The sequence below is a fragment of the Lathyrus oleraceus genome, chromosome 1, assembly GCF_024323335.1.
Source record: "Lathyrus oleraceus cultivar Zhongwan6 chromosome 1, CAAS_Psat_ZW6_1.0, whole genome shotgun sequence".
Lineage (NCBI taxonomy): Eukaryota > Viridiplantae > Streptophyta > Magnoliopsida > Fabales > Fabaceae > Lathyrus > Lathyrus oleraceus.
In genome coordinates, this window is record NC_066579.1 from 200,601,049 (window position 1) to 200,628,387 (window position 27,339).

A 27,339-nucleotide genomic window follows, 5' to 3' on the forward strand; every position below is an offset into this window, starting at 1 on the left:
GAACAAGGTAGTCATAGCTCATTGATACGTGGCTCCGGCGTTCTTCAAACCGAAGGGCATCACTCGATAACAGAATGTTCCCCAAGGTGTGATGAATGTTGTCTTCTCCATATCCTCGGGTGCCATTTTAATCTGATTATATCCGGAAAATCCGTCCATTAATGAGAAGACTTTGAATTTAGCTGTATTATCTACCAACATATCAATGTGTGGTAGAGGGGAATCATCTTTTGGACTATCTTTATTCAAGTCTCTATAGTCCACACACATCCGGACTTTTCGATCTTTCTTAGGCACGGGCGCAATATTGGTCACCCATTGAGGATATGTAGAAGTCACCAGAAACCCTACATCAATTTGCTTCTGAACTTCCTCTTTGATCTTCACTGCCATATCAGGATGAGTTCTTCTGAGCTTCTGCTTCACAGGCACGCACTCAGGCTTCAAAGGTAGGAAATGTTGCACAATATCAGTATCTAGACCGGGCGTGTCTTCATACGACCAGGAGAAGACATCAACATATTCTCGTAGCAACTCAGTCAACCCCTTCTTAACAGATTCTTCCAGGAGTGCCCCAATCTTTACCTCTCGCACACAATCTTCAGACCCCAAGTTGACTGTTTCCAGATTCTCAAGATGCGGCTGAATGATTTTCTCTTCATGCTCAAGTAGTCGGGTGATCTCATCAGGAATCTCTTCAACATCATCTTCCTCTGCCTCAAATACAGGGAATTCAAAATTGGGAGATGGTGTTGGGTCATTATGTTCAATGGGTCTAGAAATCAACCTGCATAATGATTTTGGATATGAAAAGCTTTAGAATTCAAACAAGGCAAATCATTATGCAGATGAAAAGATTGATTTTATTCTATTTTTTTAGGGTTTTATGTGATCACCAATTTCATGCAAAAAGCAAAAAGGGAAAATAATTGGAAAAACAAACATTTAACATGAATTTATTGAATGAAAATATCATTGTATTTATGTTGCCAACAATGTCATCACTCCTCCTTTTGGCATGGGAGAAGGGTTTTTAAACAAAGTGATCATTATGTTGACTTGTGGATAACTGTAGGGATATCCACATCGACCCAATTGTTGAAGATCCCTCCAGGGATGATGAAATTGCCAGAATCCTCTGCATCTTCTTCCAAGACAGCAACAACTTCTTCATCCTGACCAGTGTGGATGAAACCTTCACTCTTGAATAATCCTTGCGCGTTGAAGACCCCAGAAGAAAAGCCAATGCCAGCCCGGGACTTATTGTCTTCCAACTCGATCATTTTCCCTAAACCAGCAGTTGCACCACACTCAATGGCCAACTTTGCATTTTTGTAGGAAGCAAACGAAGGCGTTCTCTTCTCAATAGGCTCAGCTATAAATAAAGCTTGGAAAGGAGTTCCAACTTCGTCCTCAGCATCTATATATGAGAAGGAAGACAAGTGGCTAACCAGGAGAGCCTTTTCTCCCCCTACCACCACCAGTTTTTTATTCTTCACAAATTTCAGCTTCTGGTGTAGGGTGGATGTCACAGCGCCAGCCTCGTGAATCCATGGTCTGCCTAAGAGACAGCTGTATGATGGGTGAATGTCCATAACCTGAAAGGTAATCTGGAAATCACTTGGTCCAATCTTGATTGGGAGATCAACTTCCCCAATCACAATCTTTCGAGACCCATCAAAAGCTTTCATAACTACTCCACTTTGCCTCATGGGAGGCCCTTGATATGATAGTTTTGAGAGAGTGGATTTGGGCAATACATTCAGGGATGACCCAGTGTCCACCAGCACATTGGACATGGCGTCGTCTTTGCAGTTCATAGATATGTGTAAAGCCAAGTTGTGGTCTCTACCCTCCTCAGGGAGATCAGAGTCACAGAAACTCAAATTGTTACAAGCAGTAATGTTTGAAACAATGCTATCGAATTTCTCTATAGTGACATCATGATCCACATATGCCACATCCAAAACTTTCTGCAGAGCCTCTCTATGTGGTTCTGAATTCAGAAGCAATGATAACACAGATATTTTGGATGGCGTTTGTAGAAGCTGGTCTACAACATTGTACTCACTCATTTTGATAAGCCTCAGCATCTCATCACAGTCTTCTTTCTCATTGCCACTGGGGCCAACAGAAGTAGGAGTTTTCAGTACAGAGGAGGGTTTAACAGCAAGTGTCGGATTTTGAGTGCTCACAGCATTCCCAATCGGGCGTTCAACAAAATCAGCACTAGCTTGAGGCTTTGGTGGTGCTGAAAACACACGACCGCTGTGGGTCAAACCACTTACATCTGCGATATTAACAAATAGAGGAGGATGGTAAAGACACCTCTTTCCCATCTTCTACAGCAACCGCGTTGTAACGAAAAGGAATTGCTTTTTCGGAAGAGTACGGTACTGGACCGGCAAGCTTAATAATCAGAGCAGGAGAAGCCTTCTGCTTGCTACCATCATATTTAATGATAACAGGTTCGGGTATCCGGAATACTGGGGAAATCACGTTGACCTCAGGCTCATCCTCGTCAACATTCCTATTTTGAAGGATCTCAATGACTCCTTCATCCAGCATTTCCTGAAGATCTTTACGCACCTGGCGACAACCCAATCGATTAACAGAGCAGACTCAGCATCTATCATGGTCGTGCTCATAGTGAATGTAATCACATAGCAAATGATGCATTTCGACAAGAGACTGTCGAATATGACTGACATATTTGACCTTGTATTTGCCAGGGCAACCCTGGACCATGTTGACAGATTTCTCATGCTCGGGCAATGGGTTTTTCTTCACGTTAGGACCTACGTCCTCGAAACACAGAATACCACACCTCACAAGGTCTTGAACCTTGGTCTTCAAAGGGTAACAATTCTCCACGTCATGGCCGGAAGCACTAGAATGGTAGACACAATGCAATTCGGGCTTATACCACCATTGAGGGTTAGCAGGTATAGCCGGTGGGTCTCTCGGAGTAATCAGTTTCCTCTCTATCAAAGAGGGATACAATTCTGCGTATGTCAAAAGTGACCCTTTTCCTCTCGTAACTCGTGCTGGTTTGATTACTGTTTCGAGGCTGGTAGGCCTGCTGTTGCGGACGGTGCTGTTGTTGCTGATATTGCGGATGTGGTTGCTGATTGTTGTTGTGTTGTTGATAATGTTGATTGTCTCTAAAGACAGGTGCTATATGAGCCACCTGGTGTTTGTTACCGACGGGACGCACGGTCTTCCTCCTCACAGAGGGTCTTCTTGGTTTGACATGGGAGGTCACAACATGTGCCTCTCCATCTTTCTTCTTTGCAAATGCCCCATAACGTTTGGCAGAAGAGCCTTCTTCTCTGGTTAGACGTCCTTCTCTAACCCCCTCTTCTAGACGCATCCCCATATTCACCATCTCGGTGAAGTCAGAAGGAGCGCTAGCAATCATCCGCTCATAATAGAATGAACTCAAGGTCTTCAGAAAGATCTTGGTCATTTCCTTCTCTTCTAGCGGAGGCACGATCTGTGCTGCCACCTCTCGCCACCTCTGGGCATACTCTTTAAACGTTTCTTTGTCCTTCTGGGACATGGCCCTCAATTGATCCCTATCGGGAGCCATATCCACGTTGTACTTGTACTGCTTGACGAAGGCTTCGTCAAGGTCGTTGAAGGATCGGATGTTCGCACTGTCTAACCCCATATACCAACGCAGAGCGGCACCGGACAGACTGTCCTGAAAGTAGTGGATGAGCAGCTGGTCATTATCGGTTTGAGTTGACATCTTCCTGGCATACATGACCAGGTGGCTGAGATGACGAGTATTTCCTTTGTACTTTTCAAAGTCAGGGACCTTGAATTTCACAGGAATCTTCATATTGGGAACCAAGCAGAGATCGACAGCAGACTTGCCAAAAAGATCCTTTCCTCTAAGAGTTTTGAATTCCTTGCGAAGCTCAAGAAATTGATCGTTCATAGCGTTCATCTTCTCATAGACATTTGGGCCCTCAGATGGCTCAAAATGATAGATGGTATCGTCTACCCTGGGGAGAGTATGCACGACAGGAGGAGGAACAGCAAGGACCGGGCTAGATGCCGGCATAGAAGCAAAAGTGGGAGCAGGACCCTCAGGCATGAAATTGGGAGGCATCCCCCACGGAAACCCGGTTGGCATGGCTGTTGGAGCAAAGTGTGCACTGGCAGCAGGCATAGTTGAGGAGACAATCTCAGAGATGACTGTCCTCTGGGAAGGAGTTGAAGGCGTCGGAGAACACTGGCTCTGAGCAGCCATGAATGACTCCATCAGGGCAGTCAATCTGGCTACTTCTTCCTTGCGTTCTCGGTTCTCTTGCTCTAGATGATCCATCAATCTTGAAGTGTTGGCTCGAGTGCAGTACCGGTGAGTCAGCTTGTCTTCAAAATAAATGAAGAGCACAGAGTTAGACCACAAGACAAGAAGTCGGGAACAAAACCTGCCTATGCACATGATGCATGTAATGCTTGTGCATATGAACTATTTTTTATATTTCAAAGGAACTTTAGAGTTTTATTTGCAAATTTTGGAAATATTTTATCACATATGGAAATATCTCATAAAATAACATCAGGTAAAAGAAGTACAACATTGTCAATCATGTACAAGAGAAAAGGAAAATAATCATCCTATGGATCCCTAGAAACAATCATCTAAAGCTCGGGACACAGGAAGATAAGAGGCGCGAAGCCTCTTCACCTCCTCTTCATAAGCTGCCTCCATATCGGCCTTCTCTTTGGAGAGTGGATCGTACTTCCTCTTCCAAAACCGGGAAGACGGAGGAAGTAGAGAAGTCCATGCATCATCAGGATCGTCAATAACCTGATGTTCGAGGAACTCTATCAAAGCATCCTTCTCCTTAATCTGCTGAAGCAACTCTTCCCTTTCACGGATCCAGGCACGTGAACGGTCTTCGTCTCTCAACTCCTCTATTCCTTGATTAGGGAGGGTTGAAGGCCCAGCCATAATCATAGGTGTAGGTCTCGGATACTCGTAAGGCATGAGATACTCAGACGCTCTCTTCCTAACCCAAGCAGTGTAAGGCTCCAAAGCGATGCAATTCTTAGGACCCAACTCCTTCCTTCCTTTCTTATGAATCTTGCGCCAAGCGCGGACCATTCTTCCCTTCAAGCCTTGGGGATCTTTACCCTCCTGAAAGAACACACCCTCTAACAAAATGTTATTAGGTTTATCCTTTAGGGGGAACCCAAGCTGACGACGTGCCAAAACAGGGTTGTAGTTAATCCCACCACATGTACCAAGAAGAGGCACATTGGAGAATTCACCACAAGAGTCGATAATCTGCACACCATCATACACACGATTGTACCAAGAGATATCATCATTAGTGAGAGACATGAGTCTCGTAGACCACCGTAGACATCCCTTGTTTTCCTTGAAAGCGACCGTCTGAGGTAAGTGAGAAATAAACCACTTATACAACAGAGGCAAACAACACACAATGGCGCCACCACCCTTTGCATTCCTCATATGCAAAGAGAAATAGGTATCACCCAACAGAGTCAGAACGGGATTAAGAGTAGAAAAGATCCTAATAGCGTTCACATCAACAAACTTGTCGATGTTGGGGAACAATATCAACCCAGAGATGAGATGTACAAATATGGCTTCAAAGGCATCCTCACTCATGGCCTTCCCATAGACAGTAGCTTGAGCAATGAGGAACTCAGAAGGGAGACCTTGAATTCCACCTTTGGTAGTCATATGAGCACCAACCAGAGATTCATCTATGTGCAATATGTCAGCTATCTCTTGAGAAGTAAGAATACTCTCCAAGCCACTGAACGGCAACTGGTCTAGAATAGGTATACCCACAAGATAGGCATACTCCTCAAGGGTAGGCAAAAGCTGGAAATCCGGAAACGTGAAGCAACGGTACAAAGGATCATAAAATTGCGCCAACATACTCATCAACCCTTCATCCACCTGAGTAGTCAGAAGAGGAAGAAGCTTCCCAAAACGAGCTTTGAAACCCAAGGGATCTAATACATAGGATGTTAGATTCCTTAACTCTTTCAGATCTGGTTGTCTGAAGTTGTACTTCTTTGTATTCCTTCTTTGTTTTTCCATGTCTGAAAATTTTGCAAATAAACCCCTTAAGTTCCTTGAAAATTTTCTTCATTATTGATGATATGGATGCAAATGAGTGCATGAATGCAACAATCACACTCAAGGATCAAGCAAAGCACACCAAACAAAGGTCATGGGATGGATCATATCATCCTTAATATCAATCATCCATTTTGGTGGATTATGGTTTACACCTTATCAACACCCAAGTTCCATTGATATTAAGGATGCATGAACAGATCAACCATGAATCAAGGGTTTATTGCAAGTCACGAGCATGGGGTTTAGGTTAAGAACCACCCAAAGGGAATGTACTAGGGTTTAAACCTGCCAAACATGTTCTACAAGAGGTTCCCATAGTCATCATCCCATCTTTCAGATATTATCGGAGAAACGAATACTCGTATTCCAAAAATATTCTCAAGAGAGACTCTTATGAGTGTAGTATCGCGTAACAATCGTATCAAATCTTACACTTGAACGACTTTCGCACTACATCCTAAAAATAGGCCAAGATGGGCTTGGTAAACTAAGGTCCTTGGTTTCTAAGGTCTATATTGGAAAGAGTAATGTCTAACCACAACTTACTTGTGTGACATTATTGATCCCAACATGACCTCCACCAAGTGAATGGACTTGCAAGTCAACTTGCTAAGGAATAACTCCACACAAGTCAACAAGGCTATGCCATTCTCCTATCCTAAGTGCACTCGAGTTCGGGTATAGAACTCATCTCACAAAGATCACCAAGCATACAAGGAATTAATATCAAGCAATTCAATCATTACACACAATACAGTAATCCCAAATTGCACAAAAATATGTCACAAAACAAATATACAATACAATACAACTAATATGAAAAGTAGGCAAAACCCACTAGGCAAATTATCCCCAGCAGAGTCGCCACTTTTCTGTAGCGAGGAATTCGTTACCATTAGAGATATTGACTAAATCCTAGGTAAATCATACAAATCGAGTTGCCACCGCACTTCTATTTATCCAAAGGAATGGTTAGAAAGCGAACAAAAACCTAATAGTTTTAACAAAAACTAGTAAAAGAAACAGAGATCAGGGTAAGGGGGTTGGTTATGCAATGGGAAGGTGTTAGGCACCCAAAACATCATAGGTACTCCTAGGGAGCCCTTTTCACACTTGTTGTAAGGTCGGTATTTTGTGAAAAATTGTTTGTGCAAACATGATTGAAGAGATGAGAAGAGAATATACAAATTTATTTACATTTTGTGTTTGAATGGATAAACCCATTGCCTACGTACCATCTTAAAAAAGATTAGGATCAAAACCTCGTAGTTCAGGGTAAAAATCTCAAAATGAGTTAGTGAATTGATTGGTCCAAAAGCCTTAAGGTCTTTTGTTATAAAAGGGAGAAAACTCAACCAAACCACAAATCCACCATGTGAGGATAGCTTCAACATGCTAGTGAGGGGTTAACCCTATAATAAGCATGGAAGACTCATTGTCCATCACTAAGGATATAGGTGAGTATTACATCTACCACAAAGATAACTCAAACCTAACAGCTAAAGGTTATGGAAAATTTGATTAAGAAAGTGGTCATTGGAACCACAAAATCACATTTGAATGGGTTATATTTACCAATTAGAAGTATATAAAATAAAATGGTCAAAGTTGACTTAAAGATTCAATTCAAAATAAGTGTTATGAAAAGAAAGTTTGAAAATCAAAAGCATAAGGCTTAGGTTTCTAATGTTTGAAAACAATAGTTAAATGTTTGCACAAAAGTTTTGGCTTGGGTTAGAGTGGAGAGAAGAAGAAGAAGGGATAAATCCTAAGCAAAAGTAAAAAGGTGAGGGATAAGAAATGAAACCACACTAGGAGTTCCTCTCTTGATTTCATATTGATGATCCAAGTAGCTCCCATCCTTTGGAACAAAGCAATCACAAGCAAATATTTCAAGCAATTAACAAGCAATGAATGCTTCTAGGAATCCTCCAATGGCTTTTGTATCTCTCACTTTGGATGCTCATGGTAATGGTTCCTCAAAGTGACCCAAAGTTGGAATCCCCTAGCACAAGAAAACACACATCAAAAAGTTCTATAAACAATCAAAGAATGGAGAAGAGGGAGTTTAGAAGATGGTCCTTTCAAAGTTCTTTCTTAAGCTTTAAGCATTCTAAAGGCAGAAGGCCTAGTTGCTCTTTGACATTTAAGCACTCTAAAGGCATGAGGCCTAGTTGCTCTTCAAATTCCATTTGCTTGGGTAAGGTCCTAAATTCTAAGTCCATATTGTCCCATTCTTGGCATGTGGTCCACAACAAACAGACAAACACAAGCACAAAAGATATATACACAATTATATACCCAAGTGGGCAAAAGGCAAATGGCATTAACATAAACATGTGCTCCAATGAGCAAAGGAAAAACAAATGAATAATATGTGCAAGAATTGTAAATTGCATAAAAAGTAAATTGCATAAAGTAAAAGTTACTTGTTAGTGGTTAATGGTTAGTATGCCATAAGGCAAAAATTTAGCGCTATGTTAAGCAATCGTAATTGGACTTATGTAGAAATCATAACTATCTGAGGCCGGTCAATAATAATGTAGGCAACAAACACAAGGTAGGAGTCTTGATTAGTGAACCAAGTCCCAACAACTTGCCATGCCAAAAAGAAGAAGAGAATTGATCTTGTATTGGTTTAAGCCTTTTGCATGATTTAGGAAACAACCTATCCTTAATGCAAAGCCATTCACTTGATCAATTGATCAAGGTGAATTAGATTTGGATCAAGGAAGATTAAGTCTCCCTAATCAATGCTAACTTATCAACCTTCAACTCATTGATCAAAAAGAAAAAGAAAAAGAAGAAGAAGGAGATGAATAAGAGAAATGAAAATGACAAAATTAAAATGCATTAAATGAAGTAACATGTATCAATCCTCATATGTTGACCAATAACATTGAAAGTCAAGGTCAAACAATCAAAAACAAAAGTGAGATGAAGATTGAAAGTCATGAAAAGAATAAAATATTTTTGGCATTTTTAATATTGAAATAAACTTGAATTAAAAAATAATGGAAAGGTCAAACTTCAAAATCACTTCAAATCAACTTTGAAAAGTCCAAGTGATTTATCCTAAGTTCAACAAGGTCAAACAAAGTTTGACAATTTTTTTTAGCATTTTTAAAAGTCAGAAACTATTTTTAATCAATTAAAAATGAATAAAAATAACCTAATTGAACTAAAATCTCAAATCAATTTAAAAATTGATGAGAATATTTTTCATTGATCCATCATCATTCAAATAGGTTAGGAAAATATTTTTGCATTTTTTGAATATCAAAAACTATTTAAAATGAATTAAAAATAACCAGAAAAGAGAAAATTCACAAAAAATATCAAATGATGAAATAAAAAATATTAAAAATCAAAAATAGAAACTAGAATTTATTTGGGAAATAATGCAATTGGTCCCATAATTTTTGGATTAAAAATGAAAGAGATATTGATTTTTGAAATAAAAGGGAATTTAAGAAAATAAAAACAGAAATTAGAAAATTAGAAAAATCCACAGCGCTTGGATCTGAGCTCATTAATTGAGCTGGAAGATCACAAGGCTGGGAGATGCGCGTGCATGGAAGTCCACAGTCAATGCAAGCACATGGAAAACAAATAAAAGTCATAACAAGCAATGGCTAGGATTCAATCTGGGAATCACATCCAATGGCCAGGATTCAAACTGGAAACAGGCGGCCACCAGAGCCACCTTCTTCTCCGGTGAGCCTGCAGATTCCGGCCACTATTGCAGGTTTTCAAACCTTCATGGAAATGCACGATCCTTATACCAAAATGAAGCTGGGGTGATGTACATCACCCCTGTAACCTTGAATCACACTCAAGATCCCTATAAATGGAGAAATCTGAGGTGGAAGATTCAGGTATGCAAAATGCAGATCAAGGAAAAGCAAAATTGAAGCTACCACTAGCTTGCCTCTCAAGTGAGGACTTCAGAAAACATTAGATCCAAGCAAAAAGGTCCATGGATGATGAGAATCGAAGAAATTACCAGTTGAAGAATAAGCTTGAATTCTGGTAACTTGAGCTCGAATTCTTGCTTGCTTTGCCAAAACAGAAGATCAGTGAGATGAATGGTGAAGGTTTAGAAGCATTAGATCTAAGAATTCAACCAGATGAAGCTGAATTTTAGATCTGAAAAATTTGAGAGAAATGGAACTTGCTTCTTTAGTGATGGTTAGGGAGAGAATTCTGCAGCATTTCAGGTTGAATCAGGCGTGTGAAATGAGTGGAATGAAGTCTCTATTTATAGAGGAAGTGGCAAGGAGAGTGTGAAATGATCTGTGTGCATGGCATGTGAAGCTTCATTGCATGGGCTTGCATGATCATGCACAAGGCCCAAAAACAATGCCAAATGAGTTCTGAGCACCAACCAGATGGAATTGGACGTTTGACTTGCAAGGTAATTTCTTATGCACCAAGATTTCAAGTGAACTCTTCATTTGTACCTAAACATTCATCTCTTCGAAAGTCCCAATTAAAAAATCCAAACATGATCATGTGAGTAACGGTTGGAAAGGTCTTGGTGTATGGAAAAATTGTTATGTTGGGCAAAAATCCATTTGGAATGTGGAAATTTATGAAATTTGAGTTTAAAGTGTGATGTGCAAAACATGTCAATGCAAGGTTTCTAAAGTTAGCCAATTTTCAAGCCCCTCTGTTTTAATGATTCAAGCCTCAAATGGAAACACCTTCAACATAAAAGTTGTATATCTTTTCAAGACAATAAAAATTGACTTAAAGTTTGCATCATTTGGATTTTTGATGAAGAAGTTATTGGCACTTGAAGTTGGACTTTTTTGCCTTTTAATGCATTTAGTCAAAAAGGACCTATAATGTCTTGCATTATCACATGTATTTCCTTTAAGATTTTGTAATTTTGTTCAACATAACATTTGAAGTAGACATCTTAAGATTTCCAATTCATTTTATCCCACCTCAAAATCATAAAAAATGAATGAGTTGTGTCCTTGGGAAGTGGACCCAAAATTAGGGTTTCAGTCAAAATGACCTATAATGTTTTGGAATGGAAGATGGTCTTCCAAGCTTCAAATCAATTTTTGATGAACATGAAAGTTGTTCATATTGTCCTTAAGAACATTATTTCTTTTTAAACCATATCCATTTGAACAACACATAAAAAGTTAGGTCTCAGTGCATTTCCAAATAGTCAGATGAATTGACTGATCAACTTTTCAAGTTCACAACTCATACCTTGATGAATTGATGATTGAGGACACTCAAATAAGTTCAAATATGCATGAAATGATGAGTTAAAGAACTTCCCTTGACTGTATTTGATCATGGGCTGAGGTTGCTTCAAGAGCAAGGCATTGTTGTACACAGGTGAATTAGGGTTTCTCTGTGGAACAAACCTCAAATCCTATGATTTTCTTTGATCAAAAATGATGAATTGAGATACTAAGGAGGCATATTTGATGGATGAGAGCTTTGGGAACCATTACCATTCTTGCTTTCATCTTCTCTTGGCCATGTCATTGCATCAAGGACCTTCTAGAAGCTTTTGAATCTTGTTGATTGTTCAAGCTACAAACAAAAGATGTTAGTGACATATTTTTGTGCTTTTGGTTAGTAAACAAAATAAGAAAAGCAATGGTGTACAATTCAAGCATGCTTGGTGATCTCAAACCACTCACAAAGAGTCCCACCCAAAGGGAAAAGGAACCAAGATGCTCAATGATCCTTGAGGTTATGCAATGCAATGTTATGATGCCATGAGGGATCTTAGGGACAAAATTGGGGTCTTACACGAGGAATTATGATGTTCGATTTTGAAATCTTTGCACAACTCCTTCATCATCTTGTTATTCAGATTCGAGCCATTATTAGTAATGATTTTGTTGGGGATCCTATAACGGAAAATGATGTCTCTCTTCAAAGAGCGGGCAACCACCTATTTTGTTACATTAGTATACGACGTTGCCTTTACCCACTTAGTGAAGTAGTCTAGGGCGACCAAAATAAACCGATGTCCATTCGAAGCGGTGGGTTCAATATGTCCGATCACATCAATGCCCCAAATTGCAAAAGGCCATGGAGATGAGGTTATATTCATTGGTACCGGAGGCACATGTATTTTGTCAGCGTAGATATGGCACTTGTGACAAGTATGCACATGACGAAAACAATCCATTTCTATGGTCAACCAATAGTATCCTGCTTTTAGAATCTTTTTAGACATCGCATGTCCTCCCGTATGTGTTCCAAAGGAACCTTCATGTACATCTATCCACACATCTAAGCAAGATCGAATCATAACTCCGCTTATACAACACTCCCCCACTTACGAAGAAACTGGAGGCTAGCTTCCTCAAGGCTTTCAAATCTGTAATAGATGTATTCTCTGGGTACACCTGCTTCTCAACATACCTCTTGCTGTCATAGAACCAAGGCTTTCCATATGATTCCTCTTCAGCTTCCAGATAATAGACGGGTTCATCTAGGAGCTCAACATTGATGGATGGAGCTTGATTCGTCCACTGTATTTTGAACATGGATGACAAAGTAGCAAGAGCATTGGCCAACTGATTCTCATCCCTCGGAATATGATGAAAAGTGATTCCATCAAAGTAGGGAATAAACTTCATGACATGTTCTCTATAAGGAATTAGCTTGTGGTCACGGGTCTTGCGGTAAATGGAAGATGGAATCCTGTTGGAGAAGTGATCATTGCACCTACACCCATGGCCATGAGCATTGGAAGCACTGTCGAACACGAGCGTCCATCGCGATCCTGGTTCGGGGCCTTCCTTAGAGCCTGTAATATTGCATTTTCTAATGAACAAGATATCTTCGTCGGGGAAGTCGAATTTCATGGGTTGATAGTCTTCCACAGGTTGATGTGCCAAATAGTCAGAGAGTACACTACCCTTGATAGCTTTCTGCATGACATACTAGATATCATATTGTGTTAAGACCATCTGCCAACGGGTAACCCTTTCTGCAAGAGCAGGCTTTTCAAATATGTACTTGATGGGATCAATCTAAGAGATCAATAATGTCGTATGCGTCAACATGTATTGTCTTAAGCGTTTAGCGGCCCAAGCAAGTGCACAACATGTTTTCTCCAATAGTGTATACCTCTTCTCGTAATCTATTAACTTCTTACTCAAGTAATAGATGGTGTGTTCTTTTCTACCTGTTTCGTCATGTTGCCTAAGAACACAACCCATGGATTCATCAAGAACGGTCATGTACATAATAAGAGGTGTGTCTGGCACTGGAGGTATTAAGATCAGAGGTTCTTGCAAATATTCTTTTATTCTTTCAAATGCGTTCTGGAAATTTTCATTCCATTCAACGGTTTGACCTTTGCAGAGTAATTTGAAGATGGGCTCACACGTAGCTGTGAGGTGTGAGATGAATCTAGCTATGTAGTTCAACCTCCCAAAAAAACCAAAACCTCTTTCTCTGTTTTTGGAGCTGGCATATTCTGTATTGCTTTGACTTTATCAAGATCGACTTCAATCCCACGCTGGCTCACGATAAAACTTAGCAGTTTTCCGGATCTTACCCCGAAAGTGCATTTGTTTGGATTTAATCTCAGCCTGAATTTCCTCAGCCATTCAAACAACTTCGATAGATGAACTAGGTGGTCCTCTTCTATTTGAGAATTTGCAATCATATCGTCGACATACACCTCAATCTCTTTATGAATTGTATCACGAAAGAGAGTCACCATTGCCCTTTGATATGTTGCACCAGCATACTTTAGTCCGAAAGGCATGACCTTGTAACAGAATGTTCCATAGGGGGTAACAAAGGTAGTTTTTTCCATGTCTTCTGGATCCATCTTTATCTGATTATAGCCAGAAAAACCATCCATGAACGAGAATATTGAGGGCTGAGCAGTATTATTCACCAACACATCAATATGCGGGAGCGGAAAATCATCTTTTGGGCTTGCTCTATTCAAGTCCCTGTAATCAACACACATTTGTACCTTATCGTCTTTCTTAGGCACTAGCACAATGTTTACAACCCATTAGGGATAGTTAGATACTGCTAAGAAACCGGCGTCGAACTGTTTCTGAACCTCGTCTTTTATCTTGATAGCCATATCAGGTCGAGTTCTTCTCAGTTTCTACTTTACAGGAGGACATTCATCTTTGAGTGGAAACCGGTGCACTACAATATATGTATCCAACCCAGGCATATCTTGGTATGACCAAGCGAACACATCAAAATATTCGTGCAACAATTCAATCAACCCCTTCTTGACATCCTCATCTAAGGCAACGCCTATCTTCACTTCTTTCTTACAATCCTTAGATCCGAGATGGATCACTTCCAGCAGGTCTTGGTACGGTTGAATGAACTTTGACTCTTGTTCCAATAGTCTGGCCAACTCTTCGGGAAGATCACAATCTTCCTCACCAGCTTCATCGGCGTGGTAAATTGGATTTTCAAAGTCATAATGAGCCATAGTAGTACCATTATCAAGAGAATCCGATTTGGATCTGCACGAATGGTGATTCATGCTCTTTTTTAGAATGATAGAAAATGAAAAGATGAAACATTACCGTATTTTTAAAACAGAAAAAATGAAAGGCAGGGAACATAATTGAATGTGAAATGCTCATTTATTTATGATAAACGTAGTTTAGAAAAATGGGGGCCCTACAATTTCCCCTATGCTTTGGCCAGAGCTTAGGGTTTTTGAAAGGAAAAACAAGAAAATTATTTTTTCATCATCATAACTTGAGGAACATCCACAGAAGTCCAGTTACTAAGTTCTTGGCTAGGAGCCTTTTTCCACACAAAGCAATTTGCATCAGTTGTACTGGCGTCATCATACACAAGAGAGATATGTCCTTCGAACGGGTGTCCATCACTAACGAACGTCTCTAGAATGGGAGGGATTTTTCCCCTTGGCAGTCTTCTGATTTATCCCTTGTGTTATCTGTCGTGGTTGATACCCCAGCCCAGATTTATCTCTGTTGACAGGAAGCTCGAGCACTCTTCCCCAACCTTCGGGGTGTCCAGCTTCTATCACAGTCTTGACATCTTTTAAGGAGGACATGGGTAGTTCAAACTTCTTGGACCCTTTGTCATAGAGTGGAGCCATCAGCACATTAACGATCTCAAAAGCCTGAAATGAGGTTTCATGAATTTCCCCACCCACTTCTATGTATATGAATGATGACAGCTGACTGACCAATACATTTTCCTCTCCATCTATTGTAATCATTTTGCCATTGACGGTGAACTTCAACTTATGATGGAGGGTATAGGTAACTGCCCCAACCGAATGTACCCACGGACGACCAAGTAGGTAGATGTAAGCCGGAAATATATCCATCACAAAGAAAGTAGTGAAGAAAGTGTAAGGCCCCACCTTGATGGGTAAGTCCACTTCTCCCACCACTGTCCTTCGAGAACCATCAAAAGCTCTGACCACCAACGTACTCGGTTTCATCAACAAGCCCTCTATAGTCAACTTGGTCAAAGAATTATTAGGAAGCACATTCAGAGAGGACACTGTATCCACCAACACTTTAGACATAATCGTGTCAGCACACTCGATGGAGATATGAAGAGCCTTGCTATGAGATTTCCCTTCTAGAGACAGATCGTTGTCACAGAACCCAAGATGGCTACTAGCGGTAATATTGACTACTATCCCCTCGAACTGATTCATGGTAATCTTCTAAGGTACGTGAGTCTCACAAATGAATTTTATTAGAGCATCTCTATGTGCTTCAGAACACAGCAATAGAGATAGAATGGAAATTTTCAAGGGTGTCTGATTAAGCTGGTCCACCAACTTGCCATCACATCTCTTTATAATTCGGAGAAAATCTTCAACATCTTCTGGCACGGACTTATTTTGAGGAGGGACCTGCCCCTGACTAGTATTAACAGCCTGCTTTCCTTTGCTTTTCGCAACTGCCTCGACATTATCTTTCTCTAGAGGAGGAGCGGGAGCAAAGATACGACCACTCCGAGTCATACCTCCGGTACCTGTAATATTGATTGTTGGTTCATGATGCGGTGTTTTTCGCAAGTATATGAACGCGTCAGAGTAATATAAAAGATTGTCGAATCCACAGAGACCAAATGTGAAGCTATCGTTATCTGTTGTTATGGTGTTTATCAAAGGCAATCGAAATAGGTGTATTTGTGGTGTGCAATGAAAAGTAAAGTATTCCTACGAACAATTGTACGGATTACTGGTTCAATTACGATCCTTACATTCTAACCTTTTAGATTTAGTTAGACATGGTAAAGTAAAAGTGCATTAAAGTAAATAAAAGTAGTGCGAGTGCGGAAAGTAAATAATTTAAAGCGAGTGCGAGAAATAAATAATTTAAAGCGAGTGAGAGAAATAAATAATTTAAAGCGAGTGCGAGGAAATAAATAATTTAAAGCGAGTGCGGGAAATAAATAATTTAAATTGAGTGCGGGAAATAAATAAAGTAAAAGCGAGTGCGGGAAATAAATAAAGTAAAGGCGAGTAATAAAAACCTGCTCCAATCGGAGGGCTGAGTAAATTGCAATGCGGAAATGAAAATGGCGGCAGGATTAACTTCCTTCCAAAGTACTCCAAACTCGATTACAGACTCTATCACACACTTGATTACACAATTGTAGTAACACTCCAATGCGAAGCGATTACCACTATAAAATACTGAATATATGCCTAAGTGAAACAAAGTTGCTTCTGAGTTTGCCTCTGCTCTAAGTTTGGATGATTGTAAAAGTGAATTCGCGTTTCTATTTATAAGCAAGTAAAAAAATGGAAATGACTTGGATTCCCTTCAACTTGAAAATAGGAGGGAACCGTTTTTCCTCTTGTGGCGCCCGCCACAAGCACAATATGGGGCGCCTTAGTGGAAGTAGTGGGAAAACGTGGGAGTTGATGGAAGTTGAAATTGACACGTCATGGCAGGGTCTATGGCGCCAGCCATGGGGTAGGCCACAAGAACAAAATGCTGAATTTTAGGGTTTTTAGCCCTTTTTCACTCCTTTTCTCGATCGGGGCTCCTATTAAAGTAAAAACCTGAAAACAAAGGAAAACACAGTAATAACACAACAAAATGACAATAAAAAAACTAGAATGCATGTGAAATCGGAGACGAAAATACGTAAATTTCAGTGTTATCAAACTCTCCCACACTTAAACCTTTGCTTGTCCTCAAGCAAAACATTAAAATGCTCATAAAAGAAAAACGGGTGAAAATGAATGCTTCAGGTAAAAATTCTAAGTTCAAGTTGGGATGCAGTGATAGGTACTAACTGAGTGAATTAAGGGTATCATGATGACACTAATCCGCAAATACGGACATAAACTCCATTCCTATATTAACCAACCCATATTATCCCACAATACCTAGGCCTGCCTCTTCATCTCTTTTCGTGTCCTTTTCATTCAGGCGCAATCACATTAAGCCCGTTATCCGTACATGCTTCATAGTAGAGTGGCCTGTTAGTGATTATGATCTGAGCATGGGTTTTCTGGCACATAAATATGTGTAAACCCTTTTATTGGACCCATCAGTAGTTGTGGGGGATCGGATCGTAATCCGCCCTACCGAGTTCAGTGCCAGATACCTCTGAACCAACCAACAGTGGGTGAGTTTCTTTCTTTTTCTTTTTCTTTTTCTTTTTCTTTTTCTAGAAATTTTTACAATCCTTTGGTTTAAATGACTTTGTGAGGGTCACCTATACCGGAGTTGCCTTTTTGCTTTCTTTTATTTTTTTGTTTTTCTGGATCATTCACTTATTTGCATCGGTCCCCTACGTAGAGGATGTGTAGGCCGGAGTTGACTGCTAAGATAAACTACTGAGGACTTATACGGAAATGATGATTAAGGCCATGGTATATGGGGTTTCGGGAATGGTTCCTATATTTACGAAGTCTATGGTGCTAAAATAATACTGATGTTTCGCAAAGTTCTCCCAAGTCACCGCATCCTTACTCAAAACATGTCCTTAAAACCTGAAAACTTTCGGAATAACACTGTTTTCTTTTGCAATTTTTTTTTTTGGTGGGGCTAAAGGTATGGGGAGGTAGGATTGTACTAAAGATTTACTATATTCGGTGACTCGTCAGACTCATGCATTATACTAAAAAGCAAAATAAACGACTAAAAGGGAATAAGCTATCTAAAAACAGTAAACAAAAACGATAAAGGAAAAGCGAGAAAACAATAAAGAAAAGATGATAGAGACTCTTCCCACACTTAAATCGAACATTGTCCCTAATGTTTCGAAATAAGATAAGGAAGGGTTACCTGGCAACCTATTGCTGACCACTAGTTCCCTCGCCATCCTGAGGTGGACGACGGGATCGGGTACGACGACGGTCTCTCTGATCCATCCTCGCCTGTAGGGCATCCTGAGTGGTCCTCACCTCTCGAAGTTTACCTAGAATGGAACCTTGAGTAGCTTCGATGAGTGCCATGTGTCGCTGGTTGTGTTGTTGCTGACGGGCTTGCGTATTTGTTATCGTAAGCAGAGACTGTAGAACAGTGTCGCAGGACCTGTCTGTCCTCCGCTGCGACTCTTGCATAAAGCTCATGTTGTTCGCCATTTGTTGCTGGATGGTAGAGAGTAGGTCATCTTGCCTCTTCTCTCTAGCCATGTGGTCACACCACATCTCCTCTGTAATATAGAAGCCAGGAGTGGTACCTGTAGAAGAAGAAGATGGTGCGGTGTGTGGTGGTGAAGGATGATGGGAGGACACATGGGGTACGGGAGATCTCTCTCTCCGATCATATTCATCATTAGTGTCATGTCCCGCCTCATCAGAAATGTTAGGAGGAAGAGGACCCAAAACAGGTGGAGCATCTAAATCGTAGGTCCAATTCCTCTCATCACGTATATTTGTACGTCTAGTGCAAGGTAGGACAATAGATGGGATGGCTACACCATGAACCATAAGTGTATAACCTCCTTCTCTCCTTGAACGGCACAATTTCATGTCTCTCAGAAATTTTAAGTTAATTGTGCGTGGAGGTAAGGGGTTTAGGGTAGCTATCTCATTATTCAGGTTTAGTGCCCGAGCAATAGACGTAATCAATCCACCAAAAGAAATCGGTCCCGCCTTATTCAGAGTTAAAATCATATGGGAGAGCATGAACGGAACCGAATTAATTCGCCTATTTGTGAGGCTTCCTTGCAAATATAGAAGCTCTCTAGCATTAACCTTATTTGGATTCTCCCAGCCAAAAATAGTGCATGCCAACAGATATCTAAAAACTCTGATGGTCGGGTTATGGATAGTTGAGGCAAGAACTCCTTCAAAAGAGTTTATGGAAGTGTTTGATAAACGCTCCCAGAAGGAAAATACCTCAACAGACCATTCGGAATCCAAAGGGGCCTCACAAATAGCACCTTCCCCATGAGGGATCCCTAACAGGCTGGCTAGTTCGTCGGTACTGAACTCGTATTCAACAGCAAACATTCTAAATTTCACAGTACCGACTGTGCTAGCAGTGTTAGGGTTGACAATATAAATTAAGGAACTTAAAAATTCGATTGTCAACCGCTTATAGGTGGGTTCTTTGTTGGTAAAGAAATTATGCAAACCTAAGTTATCTAATAAATGGAAAATGCTATGGTAGATACCTAAAGTGTAGAGACAATTTTCATCAACATACCTTGTCGGGAGGATTTCCCGATTTTGCAACCGTTCAATAATTTTTCTTTGTCTATCCCCCGGTTTCCCTCCTCGAAGAATGAATCCGTTAAACTCCATTTGAATGCTCTTGAAAAGTGAATGAAGAAGATGAAGTGGTTGGTGAAAAGGTTGGATTTTTACAAAATCCGACGAATGAAATTGAAAATGGAAAGTGGAATAATGATTTGTGTGGTGTGGTGGTTAGGAAAGTATGAGCTTTTTGTGGGTTCAAGGATGTTTTTCCAAGGTGAAAAAATGGGTTTGGGAAGTTGTAAGTTGCAAAAATGGTGAAGAAAATGGGTATGCCCCGACCATTTACAGACGCTGTGGCGGGCGCCACAGGTCCTATGGCGGGCGCCACAAGGCAAAATCTGGCTGGGCCAGATTTTGGTCCTTTGGTTTGGGCTTCTCTTGTCTTTTGGCTTTGAGGGGTCTGGATAGCATTTGTCTTGTGATTCTCCTAGTTTCTTTGACTTGCATAATTTTATAAAAGTAAAAACGAAAATAAAAAGTGAAAGTGAAACAAAAACAAAAACAGAAATTAAATATAAATAAATAAATAACTGAAAAATTAAAATGCAAATAAAATAAATATAAAACATATATAGATGAAAATAGAAATACTAATGTATAGTAGTAGTTTATATAATATTCCAAATGCGATAATATAAAATGAGTAATGCAAATACGAGAAATATATAAAAGAGAAATAAAATGAAATGAAATGGTGAGATCAGGTAGTAGGGGTGTTGTCTGCCTGAGTGGATCCACGGAGCACGGCTATCTCCTGCCTGAGCTCTGCGATCTTCTGATATAGACAATCGGCTTCAGTAGCATGGGTGAGATCAGACACTCCCATCTGTAAAGTTAGGTCCGCCATTTCCTGTCTAAGCTCTGCAATCTCTCTACGGCACTCAGCAATCTGGGTGCGTATGTCGGGTGTCTGCAATGAACGATTATTAGAGAAAACAGTGATTCTAGGAGATGGTGGTGTAGGCGTGTATTCAGCAACGGGTGGTGATCTCGGTGCCTCGACGGTCTCTCCCTAGCCCTCTAGAGCATAACTCCAATTCGCTGGATCATGCACAGTGGTCATCATAGAGTCTGGCAGTGTGAAATAATGGATAGCCTCACTGTCGACTAGCAATCAGAACTGACATGGGTGGAAAGAGGCTCTCCTCATCAATCCTCTGGTCAAACAGAAATCGATGTCCATGGTAGTGTATCCACAGTAGATCCGAAGATGTGACAGCTTGCGAGACAGACCTAAAGCGACAGCAATCTGTGTGATGATTCCACCAACATGGATGACTCCTTCGGTGGATCTGGAGATACCATTGAGATTATCTAATAAAAAGTTCCCACATGCTACTGGGCGAGACTGGGATGCACAAAATAATAGGAAGATCTCCTCTTCACTCAGTAGTGTCTCTGCATCCGGTCTTCCCAGGAAGGAATGTGCTAATATCATCTGAAAATATCTGAAGGTTGGGTTATGTATGACATAAGATAGTTGCGTAGATGGATCTTGGCTTCCGCCACCTGATATATCACTCCAAAACTTCTCCACTTCCTTACCCAGGAAATATCCCATAGGTGTCTCCGGGATAGCATCAGGAGTGGTCTGGAAACCCAACAGGTCGCCGAACTCTTTCTGGCTGAAGGAGTACTCAACTCCAAAAAGCCTGAAGGCAGCATACCCATCTGGTCCAGAATATGGGTCATAGTCGAATGAACTCAGGAACTCCAAAGTCAGGTTCCTATATGTGTTACTCAAGTCATCAGCAAACTCGTCCCAGTGAAGCTGGTGGCTAAGGAATCGGATGCTAGGCTCGATACCCAGTGCCTCCATACAATGCTGATCAGGGTAACGTGTGGGTGTCATAGGGCCCTGATACAAAGCAATGTAGCGCTCCCTCTGAGCATTATCTCTATAGGCCACGTGCATGTCATCGAAACCCTACATCCTGTAAAAGTTAAGAAAGTGATCCTGAAAATGCAAACCATTCAAATTTTTAGTCTCTATGCAAAATATGATAAAATAAAATAAAAATAAAAATAAATGTAAATAAATGCGAAAAAAGTAAAATGAAAGAAAATCCATGGGTTGCCTCCCACGCAGCGCTTGTTTAACGTCATTAGCTTGACGATTAGAATTTATACACCTGTAGTAGTAGGAATCGGTGGATCAATCAGGGTGTGGCTTGAGTAGTATGCTGGAATGTCTCCTCCTTCGTAGAGCTTCAGTCTTTGTCCATTTACAATGAATGGACTACAGGTATCGTTCTTGATTTCTACGGCTCCGGATCTCAGAATCTTGGATACTTCGAAAGGACCAGTCCATCTTGAACATAGCTTTCCAGGGAAGAGTCGTAACCTAGTGTTGAAAAGGAGAACAGAATCGCCTATATTGAAGTTTTTCTTTACTATTCTTTTGTTGTGATAGGCTTTTGTCCTCTCTTTATATATTTTTGCATTCTCGTAGGCAGATTGCCTAAGTTCTTCTAATTTATGAATGTCTAGGGTACGCTTTTCTCCAGCGGCTAGGTAATCTAAATTCAAAGTTTTAATGGCCCAATAGGCCTTATGCTCTAATTCGAACGGTAAGTGACAGGATTTTCCATAGACTAGTTGATAAGGAGTAGTTCCTATAGGGGTTTTGAAAGCGGTTCTATAGGCCCATAATGCTTCTTGAAGCTTCTGAGACCAGTCTCTCCTAGAAATAGAAACAGTTTTCTCTAGGATTTGTTTTATCTCCCTATTAGATACTTCTACTTGGCCACTAGTCTGTGGATGGTAGGGTGTTGCTACTCTATGCCTAACTCAATATTTTCTTAAAAGTTTTCCAAATATTCTCGATATAAAGTGTGATCCTCCATCGCTTATGACTAAACGTGGTGTTCCAAATCTAGGGAATATATAGTTTTTAAATAGTTTGATTACTACCCTAGTGTCGTTTGTGGGTGCAGCTATAGCTTCAATCCACTTAGACAGATAGTCCACAGCTACTAAGATATACCTGTTCCCTAAGGATGGTGGGAAAGGTCCCATGAAATCTATACCCCATACTTCAAAGAGTTCTACTTTCTGAATGTTTCTTAGAGGCATTTCATCACGTCTTGAAATGTTTCCAGTGCGTTGGCATCTATCACATTTGACAATGTAAGCATAGACATCACACCACATGGTAGGCCAGAATAGGCCAGCTTGAAGAATCTTGGCGTATGTCTTAGAGGTGCTCGCATGTCCACCATAAGGTGCAGAATGACAATGCTCGATAATACTATTTACCTCTTCTTCTGGAACGCAACGATGACAGATGCCATCTTTACCCCTTTTGAAAAGGAGCGGTTCGTCCCAATAGAAGTTTCTCACATCGTGGAAGAATTTCTTCTTGCGGTGGTAATCAAGACCAGGGGGTACTATATCAGCAGCTAGGTAATTAACGAAGTCTGCATACCAAGGTACGTTACTTATTGCTAAGGAATTTTGGGAATTCTCATAAGGATCTAGGTTATTATCTTCAATGGTTTCTACTTTAGCGATCAGTCTATTATAGGCAAAATCATCATTTATGGGTACTAGTTCAGGTTTTAGATGTTCTAGCCTAGAAAGGTGATCGACTACTACATTTTCAGTGCCTTTTTTACCTCTTATATCTAAATCAAACTCTTGTAGTAATAGAATCCATCGAAGTAACCTGGGCTTGGCATCTTTTTTACTTAATAGGTAACGAATGGCAGCATGATCGGTGTAAATAATAATTTTTTCTCCTACTAGATAAGATCTAAATTTGTCTATAGCGAAAACTACAGCGAGTAATTCTTTTTCAGTTGCTGCGTAGCTAAGTTGGGCAGCATCTAGGGTTCTACTGGCATAATAAATGGCATGTAATTTTTTATCTTTTCTTTGTCCTAGAATGGCTCCAACGGCATAATCACTAGCATCGCACATTATCTCAAAAGGTTCCGACCAATCGGGTGGTTTCATAATGGGTGCAGATACTAATGCTTGCTTTAAAAGATTAAATGCGTCATTACATTTTTCATCGAAAATGAATTCAGCATCTTTCATTAAAAGTCAGGTTAAGGGTTTTATTATTTTAGAGAAGTCCTTAATAAAACGCCGGTAGAATCCAGCGTGTCCAAGAAAGCTTCGGACTTCTCTGATGGTTTTTGGGGGTTTTAGGTTTTCTATAACTATTTTAGCTTTATCTACCTCTATACCTTTTTCGGAAACTATATGTCCTAAAACTATTCCTTCGGTCACCATGAAATGACATTTTTCCCAATTTAGTACGAGGTTCACCTCCATGCATCTCTCTAGGATTTTCTCAAGGTTAGCAAGACAATTGTGGAAATCGAATCCGTAAACCGAGAAATCATCCATAAACACTTCCATGATACTATCTAGGTAATCTGCAAAGATTGACATCATGCAGCGTTGGAAAGTAGTTGGAGCATTACAGAGGCCGAACGGCATTCGTCTGTAGGCAAAAGTTCCATAAGGGCATGTAAAGGTAGTTTTTTCTTGATCTTCGGGGTGGATAGGTATTTGGAAGAATCCAGAGTATCCATCTAGATAACAGAAGTAAGAGTGTCTGGCTAGATGCTCCAACATCTGGTCTATAAATGGTAAAGGGAAATGATCCTTCCTAGTTGCTTTATTTAATTTTCTAAAATCTATACACATCCTCCATCCTCCTTCTAAACGTTTTGCTGCATGTTCGCCTTTATCTTTTTGCACGACCGTGATGCCTCCCTTTTTAGGTACTACATGCACAGGGCTCACCCACTTACTATCCGAGATCTGGTAGATTATACCTGCCTCAAGTAACTTAAGACTTCCTTCTTAACAACATCACTCATTATAGGGTTTATTCTTCTCTGATGCTCCCTAGAGGGTTTTGAATCTTCTTCGAGCGAAATTCGATGCATGCATACGGATGGACTTATACCTTTCAGGTCAGAGATATTATATCCTAAGGCTGAGGGATATCTTCGTAAAACGTCTAAAAGTTGGTTCGTCTCCTCTTGGCTCAAGGTAGCACTAACTATAACTGGGTGGTTCATCTTTTTATCGAGGAACTCATATCTCAGGTTCTTAGGCAGTTCCTTAAGTTCTAAGGTTGGTTTCTTAGGGCATGGCATATGATCTGGGGTAAGGGATAAACATTCATAAAGGTTATCATCGATGTAAGGTTCTTTAAAGTCATCATCTTCCTTTATGGGGGTTGATGGTAACTTAATTGTTTTTATAATTTCTTTTTGTTCTAATTCTCTAACACATTCATCAATGATATCTAAGGCATAACACGAGTCTCCCATCACAGGTGCCATAAGAAATTTTGAAAGTATAAATTCTATTTTCTCGTCACCTACCTCAAATGTCAACTTTCCTTTCTTGACATCTATTATGGCTCCTGCAGTCGATAAGAATTGTCTACCTAGAAGGATTGGTATATCATTGTCCTCTTTGATGTCCATGACAACAAAATAGTAGGGATAAATAACTGACCTATCCTAACAGGAACATCTTCTAAAATGCCTATCGGATATTTGACAGATCTATCGGCTAGCTGAAGTGACATCTTAGTGGGCTGTAATTCTCCTAAGTTTAAAATCTCACAAACTGCTAGAGGCATTAAGCTCACACTAGCTCCTAAGTCTAGAAAAGCTTTTTCGATGACATGATTACCCAAAAGGCAAGGACTGGAGAAATTTCCAGGATCTTTATCTTTCTTTGCTAATTTGTCCTCGGAAATAGCATTACATTCCAAAGGCTTCGGATCGTCAAGTCTACGTTTGTTGGTAAGGATGTCTTTGAGAAACTTTACATAAGAAGGTATTTGGGTGATGGCTTCTGTGAAAGGGATTTCTACAAGAAGTTTTTCTATAACTTTAATAAATTTTTGATACTGTTTATTTATCTGGGTTTATTTGAGTCTTTGCGGATATGGTATAGGTGGTTTATATGGCGGGGGTGGTACGTAAATTTTATCTTTAGGTTCTTCTCCTTTCTCTCGACCTTCCTGGTTTTCAAATTCCTCTGTTTCCTTTACTTTGTCTGGGGGTTTGGTACATTCCTTAGAAGTTTCGGGTTCACTCAATCTTGGGTTTGGTGGCTCATCATAAGCGTTCCCACTTCGTACGGTAATGGCATTGGCTTGTCCTCTCGGATTTTGTTGAGGTTGTCCAGGGAATTGTCCTCCAGGTGTAGTCTGAGGGGCTTGGTTTAAAGCTACCTGAGAGATCTGGGTTTCAAGCATCTTGTTATGAGTAACTATTTGGTCAACCTAGGTTCCTAACTGAGTAATCAATTCGTTAACATGAATGTTTTGGTTCATGAACTCCTTGTTTTGTTGGGATTGAACGGTGATAAAATTTTCCATAATTTTCTCAAGGCTTGGTTTTGGTGGTACAGGTTGCATAGGTTGATTTGATCTAGGGGCTTGATAACTAGGTCTCGGAGGTGCATTATTTTGAATAGGGTTATTGTTTGTATAGGAGAAGTTCGGTGATTCCTCCATCCAGGGTTATAGGTATTCGAGTATGGGTTCCCTTGGGTGTAGTTCACTTGCTCGGAGTGGGTTTCGTTCAATAGACTGCATTCTGCAGATTGGTGTCCTTGGGTTCCACATATCTCACAATCCGACGAAACTGCGGCTACAGTATTCGGGTTTATGCACATATGCTCGACCTTGAGGGCTAATGCGTCCATTTTAGCTTGCATCATGTCTATAGAGCTTAGTTCATGCACTCCTCCTTGGGCTTCCTTCTTCTCAACTGTCGCTCGTTCGACTCCCCATGATTGATGGTTTTGAGCCATATCTTCGATGAGGGCACTAGCTTCAGGATAAGGTTTGTTCATCAGAGCACCGCCTACGGCAGCGTCGATGGTCATCTTCGTGTTATAATGAAGTCCATTATAGAAGGTTTGAATGTTTAACCAGTTTTCTAAGCCATGATGTGGGCATGCTCGTAACAACTCTTTATATCTCTCCCAAGCTTCGAACAGCGATTCTCCTTGGTTTTGGGTAAATCTAGTTATATGGTTTCGAAGAATGGCGGTCTTAATCGGGGGGAAATATCTAGCAAGGAAAACTCTCCTAAGGTTATCCCAAGTCGTAATGGAATTGGGTGGAAGGGAATCTAACCATGATAGGGCTTTATCTCTGAGGGAAAAAGGGAATAATCTTAAACGTATTGCCTCAGGAGAAGCTCCATTGGTTTTAAAAGTATCTGCTAACTGAAGAAATATTTTTAAATGTTGGTTAGGGTTCTCGGTAGCGAGACCCGCGAATTGTCTCTGTTGCACTAGTTGCAACAGGGATGGTTTAAGTTCAAAATTATTGGCTGGGATGATTGGGTTTACTATACTAGAACTAGGTTCTTCGTTAGATGGTTGAGCGAAATCTTTAAGAGGTCTTAGGTTTTGATCTTCGGCCATAGCTCTCTTAATTCTATGAAAGAATAAACGTGCGCGAGCGTAACATTCAGGTTCCGCCAGAGGGTATACTAATCTTAAACTTCCGGTGCTGCGA

At 40.4% G+C, this 27,339-nt stretch overlaps 1 protein-coding gene and 1 non-coding gene across 2 annotated transcripts; one reads left to right on the forward strand and one right to left on the reverse strand.

The window, feature by feature from the left end:
• Positions 1-12,387: 12,387 nt before the first annotated feature.
• On the reverse strand, positions 12,388-13,059 carry LOC127099592 (uncharacterized). Its single transcript, XM_051037398.1, has one exon. The coding sequence runs from the start codon at positions 13,057-13,059 to the stop codon at positions 12,388-12,390; it is 672 nt and encodes a 223-aa protein (XP_050893355.1).
• Positions 13,060-26,754: 13,695 nt separating this feature from the next.
• On the forward strand, positions 26,755-26,861 carry LOC127117109 (small nucleolar RNA R71). Its single transcript, XR_007801869.1, has one exon. It is a non-coding gene; the product is annotated as a small nucleolar RNA R71 (small nucleolar RNA).
• Positions 26,862-27,339: the final 478 nt, after the last annotated feature.